Source organism: Sparus aurata, chromosome 11, assembly GCF_900880675.1.
Source record: "Sparus aurata chromosome 11, fSpaAur1.1, whole genome shotgun sequence".
NCBI lineage: Eukaryota > Metazoa > Chordata > Actinopteri > Spariformes > Sparidae > Sparus > Sparus aurata.
The window spans coordinates 27,477,906-27,486,231 of record NC_044197.1 but is presented as its reverse complement, the minus strand read 5'-3'; the positions used below and the strand labels follow the sequence as shown (position 1 = coordinate 27,486,231).

At 40.2% G+C, this 8,326-nt stretch overlaps 1 protein-coding gene across 1 annotated transcript; it reads right to left on the bottom strand.

The window, feature by feature from the left end:
* Positions 1–920: 920 nt before the first annotated feature.
* On the bottom strand, positions 921–2,454 carry LOC115592087 (trace amine-associated receptor 13c-like). The gene is made up of 2 exons (XM_030434625.1): positions 2,267–2,454; positions 921–1,929 (listed from the first exon to the last, which is right to left on the bottom strand). Exons 1-2 carry the CDS (start codon positions 2,434–2,436, stop codon positions 1,125–1,127), a joined length of 975 nt encoding a protein of 324 aa, XP_030290485.1. The 5' UTR covers positions 2,437–2,454; the 3' UTR covers positions 921–1,124.
* Positions 2,455–8,326: the final 5,872 nt, after the last annotated feature.

Below are 8,326 nucleotides of genomic sequence, written 5' to 3'. Positions count from 1 at the left end.
TTATCCACTTAACAAAAGGAGGCGCCACCTAGTGGCGCTACATTCAATAACTCCGACTGTTACAGTATGTAACATGTCAACCCTTTTATAGGACAAGCCTCGTGGTGTTCGAGTAAAACAGGTTACCTAAATGTTATGTTCCTGCTTTAATTTTGTACAACTAATATCTTTGTTATTGCTGGTTGAGGGAATAAAGGGCCAAAATCCACCACATGTAACGGTTCGAAAATACACTTTTCAAGCATCATTTAATATCATGCAAAAACAGTAAAAATGTTCCCAGTAAAATTCAGGGACAGAAACACATCTGTGAAAGGTTGTCTTGTGTTGTACTGCACTCCTAATACGTTTAAATCCGGTGAAACAATAAAATAAAGAAATTTCAAAAATCAAAAATCGAGGCTGTGTCAAATAACACAATATGTATTCTTCTGTTTCATTCGACTCATTAGGAATTTACAATTCTTTTTCTTATCGGGGTTAACTTCATACATAGTTCTGTCTTAACTGATTATTTAGATAATTTAGTATTTGAAGCTACTTTGAAAATAACAGTGGGAGGTGGTCTGAAGGGGGAAAAAGAGAAGCATGAATTAAACTGAAAGCACAAACTGTTTCTTTTACATGACACCTCCTGTGTCTCTTAATTATGCCCAACAGACTTGTGATGAAGTATTCATTGAGCTTTTTAAATTCCAACAACCATTTTACATGAAAGTTTTCAGCATCACATTTTGTTTTGAACACTGATTTTACATTCAAAAGGTTTTCTTTTTCAAGTCTGTGGATCAGGGCCAATGCCTCTGTGACAAAATCAACACACCAACAGGACATGTTGAGGAAACTGGAACTTCATCTTCACTGGGCAAGGTTGCATCAAAACAGAGACTCACATCCTAAAATTGTTTTTTGCTGTCATTTATTTAGTTCAGTATATTGCTACCAAAATAAATTAGTCTACATGTCACAACACTTTGCACACATGAGTGTTTGACTGTCTTCATTAAAAATGTTTGTGAATGGAATGAAGCGTGCAGTTGAAAAGAAACAACGACATTTCACCATCAATTCAATTACATTCTCCTTCATTATATGATTAAGTTAAACACATTCACTGCTTAGCTCTACATTATCTTGGCCTCACAGGAGCCTGGCTGTAGTATCTGAAGGCTGACAATGACTTTAACTGATTTTCTAAACCAAGGGTAGAAAAAGGCATAGATCAGAGGATTAAAACTGGAGTTACAACTGAACAGCCAAGTTTGAAATGATGAACCATGAGTAGTGATGTCCTGTCCTGCTATAGAAGAACTGTAGAATGGAAGGATACAAAGTACAAACACAAGAAGGATAACACCAACAGTTCTAGCAGCCTTCATGTCAGATCTCTTAACAGTCACAGTGTTTAATTTGAGAGCTGAAATTTGAGACCGCATAACACGTGCCTGTGACACAGCCACCACAAACACTCTCATATAGAGAACTATGATGACAGTAAGAGGGCAGAAAAAGGTGACCAGCAAGTCCACTGCCCCGGAAATGTAGTTTATGTCAAGTAAACACTCTTGATAGCAGGAATTCAACAAATCTATCTGTGACAAGTGATCTTTCAGTAACATGAAGTTGTAGGTAACCGAACAGAACCAACACAGAGACATACAGAATTGAACTCTTCTTGGTGTTATCATGGAAGAATAGCGCAGAGGGTGAGAAATAGCCACATAACGGTCCACTGATATGAGCACCATGCTCCCAACAGAGGCAGAGGTGAGGATGAAGCCACACAGGCACAAGAAAACACATGAATTTTTATCCAGAAACAAAACAGATTGCATCATGATAATTGCAGGTGGCATCACTACAAGGCCCACCAACAAGTCAGTCACAGCTAGAGAGAGGAGGATGAGATTGGTGGGGGTCTGGAGCTGCCTGGAGGAAGAGATAATGATTAGTGTCTCATGTTCAGTTCAAATGAGTTTACATCACAGCAGTTAGTGTGAGAATATGGACAGAATGTGGACAGTGACATTTCATTTACAGCAGCTTGAAAACCAATTTCTGCACAGCCTACATGCCAAATAAAGCATTATATCATTTAGATACAAAAACTCCTGATATCTTTGACAAATCTAACTTTTTCAAAAACACAGCGAATAGAGGTGCATAGAAGGTGGAATAAGAAATGAAGTTGGTGTGTGTAGCATAGAATAACCCAGAACAGCATATAATAACATTATCCATCATATTTCAAGAAAAATGTCAGTACCTGAAGTGGGAGATAGAGATGATGACCAACAAGTTGAGCACCACAGTGAGCACAGAGATGCAGGACAGCAGTGTTCTGATGAACATGGCTGTGGGAGTAACAAGCATTGACCTGAAGGAGGTGTTGAGGGGGATACAGAGATCAGCTGCTATCAGTGTGTCCATGACCATCACAGAAGGTAATTGTGGATCTGAACAGAGACCTGCTGAGGTCAAACAGCCCTCTGGTGAACTTTTTCATGAAGTGACATTTATCTTCCTCATTCCCCCCCCCCTCTCTGGCTCTCTCCTCCCCTTGCGACTCTCACTCCACAACAATCTTCTATTACATCATTCACTCTAACACTTAATTTTTTCCCTCCCTACATCTACCTTCCTCTGTCAAGCTATATCAATGCAATGTAGTGATGTGTCGGTCGCGAACGAAACGGCTCTTAGAACCGGCTCTTTGAAGTGAACAATCGGAGCCGGCTCCTGTCTGCGAGCCGGAGCCGCTTTGTTTTGGGTTTTTTTTCTGTTCAAGCCGCAAGTGAGGGGCGGGGCTTACAGAGAGAGAAAGAGAGAGAAAGAAAGAAAGAGAGCAGACACTGGGCTGGAAAGGTGAGAAAATGAGTGTATAGTATTAACAGTTAAAATCTCACACGTAGCAGGCTCTACAAATAACCTGCACGGGCATATTAGAACTGTACATCCATCAGTACAATTGGAAGACAAAAGACAAGTAAGTGAACCTGCTGATAATGAAGGTGTCAGTTTGTCTACTGCAACTGTTGCTGCTGCAGCCTCTACAGTACACCACCACAACCACCTGGACCTACAACCCAGAGCTCTATGACACAGTTTGTGCAAAAGGCTATGTACTTTAAAATGTGTTTTTTGTAGCTCTGTTCTGTGTTGAGTATAATAAGCCATATAATTAATAAACATTTACAGTTTTTCTCGATTGTTTACACACATTTTCTGAAAGCATGCCTCATGCTCTCAGAACTCTACACACAAATCAAAAATCACACACACAATGGGCAAAACCCCTCAATTCTCCTGCAAAATTAAACTTTACATTCAAAACAATGTTATTTCTTCTCAAAATGGTATTTTGTTTTCAAATGACACACACAAACCATTAAATGAATAGACATTTATAAGAACCAGCTGAACACTGATGTGCTCAGTGTAAAACACTATGATGAATGGAAAACACGTCTTCTTCATTCATCATAATGACTTAGGCCTTTTTTGTTCAGTTACACTTACTACAGTCAGTACTATATAAGTGTGATGTAAAATATTTGAGAATATTGATTTTATACTCAGAACACACAAATACACGGTAACAGATATATTTTATTTTTCCCACAAAAACAGTGTACACAGTGTACATCCCAACCAACACAAAGTTGCATATACAACAATATACGGTCTACCTACAAAACAACAGAAGAATTTACTGTACACAGTTACAGTAAAAAAATAAAAATAAAAATAAAAAACTGTGCAGCATGATCTCCTCTGTTTCGGTCTGGCCACAGCACCTCATCCACATCACAAGCAATGTTTTCCCTGGCCAAGCAGCAAGAGAAACATCACCTAGCATGGTGAGTCCAGCCATTAAAAGCACCAACTGCTATATATCCACATGCATCTTCCATAGCTTGGAGAAGGGGTATACGCATTTGTGGATTTGTGGATTTGGGTCGTACACTTTACAAAATTCTCAATAGTATTGAGGAATGGAGAATATGGTGGGAGATAAAGCGTGGTTGGGCAGTGAACCAGTTACGAACCAGAGCAGCCTGGTGGAAACTTACGTTGTCCCAAATGACAACGTACCTGAGCTGCTCTGGTGGAATGAGTGTGTTGTGTAGGGTGTCTAGGTGTTTGCCCATGTGATGAGTCAGTGTGCATAGTAGGGCAGTTCACTTTAGAATTTTGAATGACAGAGTGTTCTTTGTGAAAGCAAGAGATTTTCTTCATGAAAATTGTGCCAAATGCAGAGAATTGTGTGAAGTGTTTTGAAAAAAGTGTGTTATAGAACTGCAATTTGAGTGTAAAGCAGGAATTGTGCTTGTAGTTTAGCAGAATTGGTTCAGAGGGTTGGTGCATCAGTTACATGTTTTGGTCATTTTGTCTCAAGTACTAGTTTTTGTGTGTAAACAACTGAGAAAAACTGTAATGTAATGTATGTTTTGTACAATAGGTATTCATTTTACACACCTTGTTTCATTATTTTTGGTAATACATTAATTTAAAGCAACAAAAAAATCTGAGGAGCCAGTTGGGAGCCGAAAGAGCCGGCTCTTTTTAGTGAGCCGAGCCATAATAACCGGCTCTCTTAAAAGAGCCGGAATTCCCATCACTAATGCAATGCAACTGAATCCCATGTCTCCCATCTTGTTTATCCTCCATACAATTGTTTACCTAGTTATTGCTTCAACATTATCGTCCAGCCATTGTATGAATTAACATAGACAAATATAAATATAAAATGTAGAGAACTTTCAATAGGACATGCTACCAAAATGTATCTTTTTTCTGTTTATTATCAACAGTACGGGGACACTGTATTTGAAAGATGTTTTTCTTGATCATTTTAAATGTGCTATTTCAATGCTGTGAGCATCTCAAAAGTTCATGTGTGCTAACAAATTTAATAGCCTGGCAAAGACAGACACCACCTATTCAGGAGTCCTGCGCTATAAAATCCAGCTAACTACCATTTTCAATCCCTTTAAACAAAAGTAGCCAAATACAGGTTGAAAAACAAAGACTAAAGCTTCAAGTGGACTTCTGATTAAAAATAAAAACAGTTCGAGTTTTTGTGGGCTGCCAAGGCCAGAAAATACGAGATTCAGTTTTTGGTCAAATTGTTATGTAAAGAAGACTTAACTTCATCCTGGTAGATTTAGATTTAGATTTAGATCTCTGGCTTATGTCGGCATGGTCTGTTGACAACTTACATTGCACTGATTCAACCTGATCTAACCTTTTGGAGGAAGTGGCTGAAACAATAAACAACCTGTTTTTTTCTTGTGACACAAAACGTCCCTTTTTCCAAACTATTACATCATGTTTAAATGAGGAGAACTGCACAGTGTGTTCATGTTCAAATATTTTCTTAACACCTTTGATTGGAGGCATGTCCCTGGGGTGTGAGACGTCATTATTTATCAAGAGGGTGTTAACGGGCTGCCATGCAATAAGGTACACAAATTGTGGCATCATGACATGTTGTTTCTCACTGAAGAGAATATCATGTTCTCTTAGGCATTGGTCAGTGCAGGCAGGAAGTTTGTGTTTATGTGGCTCAGTGTGAACTAATCGGTTATGAAGTATCTCTTCTCTTTCTTTTAGATCGTTTTATTCACATGGTCCCTGGCAAAAACTAAATAAAATCGAATAAAACACAAACTATACTTTTCACAAATTTGAAACCTAAAAATTCTTCAGTGGACTCACAGTAAGAATGAAAAATACGTTTGAGCTTTACAGGGTAGAAATCAAGGCCCTGGTTCTGCGCAAAACTACATCCAGAAGGAGGTTAGGAGCAAAATACATAATACTTATATACATTTTAACAAAACTATTAGAGTTGAGCCGGATACTCGGCTGAAACGAGTATCCGGTACCGATAAAGCACTTTTGCCTAGTACGAGTATTATACGAGTAATACGAGTCAATATCTGTGCTCAGATTGAATGAAAATCCTCATTGGGTAGCTGACTGTGTCTGTCAGTGCGTTTACATGACACTCAAGAAAACCATATTACTGTGTTAGTCTGACTATGATGGGATCTTTAAGATGCATGTATACACCTTAGTCTGACTAAAATCGGACCGGGTCGGATTTCTCATAGTCGAATTAAAGCACCTAGATTATTCGATTGATAGTCGCATTACTCCTGCATGTATACGTTCCAGGGGATCGGATCGGATTTTGCGTTCTGCGCAGGCGCTTGATTTTTTCCCCGGGTCCGTGAGCCGGAAGTAGACGGACGGCGGCGGCGGCATTCCTCCGAAATCACCGCAAGAAAGCTGGTGACGTAAAGAGGTCAGCCGGAGGTGGCCCTATTACCACTAGTTGAAATGGGTACAGTGCCACCTAGCGTACCGGGGTATGACATGCTCCGGCCAATAATCCTATTTTCTCACCGGCATGTATACTCGGATAATTGCAGTTGTCTGATTGAGTAGCATAGTCGAACTATGGCTGTAATCTGACTAAACTGTGCATGTAAACGCACTGTGTGATAGGCTAGTAGTCACAGCGCCCCTCCCTTACACACATACAGATGTGTTTCTGTGTCCCGCTCTGCTCACTCACACACAGAACAGCTGTCTGTCTCTCCCTCAGTCATTCAGGTTCGCGGTCTTTTCCGTTAACGTTTAGGGTTTATTCAGCTTCAGGTTTGTTTTTACTTCGGTTTGTACTCACTTATTAACCAGTAGAGTTCTGAAAATCGTGGGTTCGTTCAGACGTGGTGCTTGGTAGAATGTGACTCGCGTTGCGTCTCTGCCTGTCGGAGATTTTTTTTAACCGTCAGCTGGCTCTCTCTCTCTCTCTCTCTCTCTCCCTCTCCCTCTCCCTGCCGCTCGTCTAATTTTTTTTTTTTTAAAACCGTCAGCTGGCTCTAACCAGTTTGACGTCACGCACTGAGTGTCTGACGCTTTCTTGCTGTATTTCATAAAAAAATAAAGGTAGTAGTGGTATAAATAATATTACAAATTAAGCTACACACACAGACCTGGTGTGGAAATAAAATGTTTTATTTTTTCTTTTTTTTAAAAGAACCAAAAAAAAAATTAAAGAAATCACACTGATCATAAAAAAAATTAAAAGTTAAAAAAAGAAAGTTATGTTGAATATGAAAACTCTTGTTCATTACATTTTACTTCATAATTGCAACCGCATGTGTTGTATTCATTGTTGCAACACTTGTTCTGTTTTCTAATCAGCAATAAATATAACAATTTCTGATCAACCCATATCAAGCATGCTTAAAATAACATACTGGTTAAAGCCACGCCCATTTAAAGACAAACCGACCCACGTCCGGATCGAACCCCGCCCATTTCCGGGTTAGGTCCCGCCCACTCCAAGTACAGATACAGATACAGATCATTCATATAATTAACAGATACAGATACAGATAATGCTGTACTCGCTCATCCCTAAAAACGATAAATTACAGCCATTCCAGTGGCTCTCTGAGGCTGGTGCTTGGGTAATGAAAATGTTAACAATCTGATGTTGAGAAGGTGCAATGTTTACCATGTTCACCATCTAGTTAAGTGCTGAACACAAAGTATCAAGAAAGTATCAGAGCTGGAGTTCTAGGTTGGTGTCGGTATGGGCTCCTGTCTGGTTGTGTATTTGCAGGGTCTGCCAAATGCCGTTGAGGTAGTTCGAGTTGGAAGTTGGCACAGTCGGTCAACTGAGTGCTTGAGGCAGGTGGCAAGAATAGGTGACAGCAAGGTGGGGCAACATGTGAACCAAGAATGGGTTTCAGCCAGACCACCAACTGGAGCGGGAGTCGGCGGAACTGGCTACTGGCAACCAGGAACCAGACCACCGACTGAGAATTAGGAGCAGGTGTTGGCCAATCAGATGACAAAAACCCTGATCGGGAATCTGCCGGGCCACCAACAAAGATATAAGGAACAGGTGTTGGCTGGGGCGCTGACAAGAGACCAGCAATGTGAGTAGACCAGACAGCTGACTCAGGAACAAAAAATTCTGACTGAGGAACATGCACACGACCAGACAGGGGCGCAGCTTTCCCAAGAACAGGAGAGGACAAGACCCCGACTCAGGAGCAGTCAGATCCTTGACTCAAAGGATAAGTCCACCAATTTCATACACTGAAGTATGTTTGAAGGTCTTGGGGAGGACTAATGCATACGTGAGTAAATGTTTATATCTCTGTCTGTGGACACATTTTGTCAAGCTGATAGCACCACAACTGCTCAGGATGCAGTCACGAGACTTTACAGGTGTGTGATTGAGATCAGAATTACAGTCAAGTTTAAAAAGGGTTGTTGTCTGACTCATGAGTTCTGAGCA

Coding starts and splice junctions, on each gene's coding strand:
- LOC115592087 (XM_030434625.1), bottom strand. CDS start 2,436: ATGGTCATGGACACACTGATAGCAGCTGATCTCTGTATCCCCCTCAAC. Junction 1,930..2,266: donor ATCTCTATCTCCCACTTCAG/GTACTGACATTT, acceptor CTCTTCCTCCAG/GCAGCTCCAGACCCCCACCA.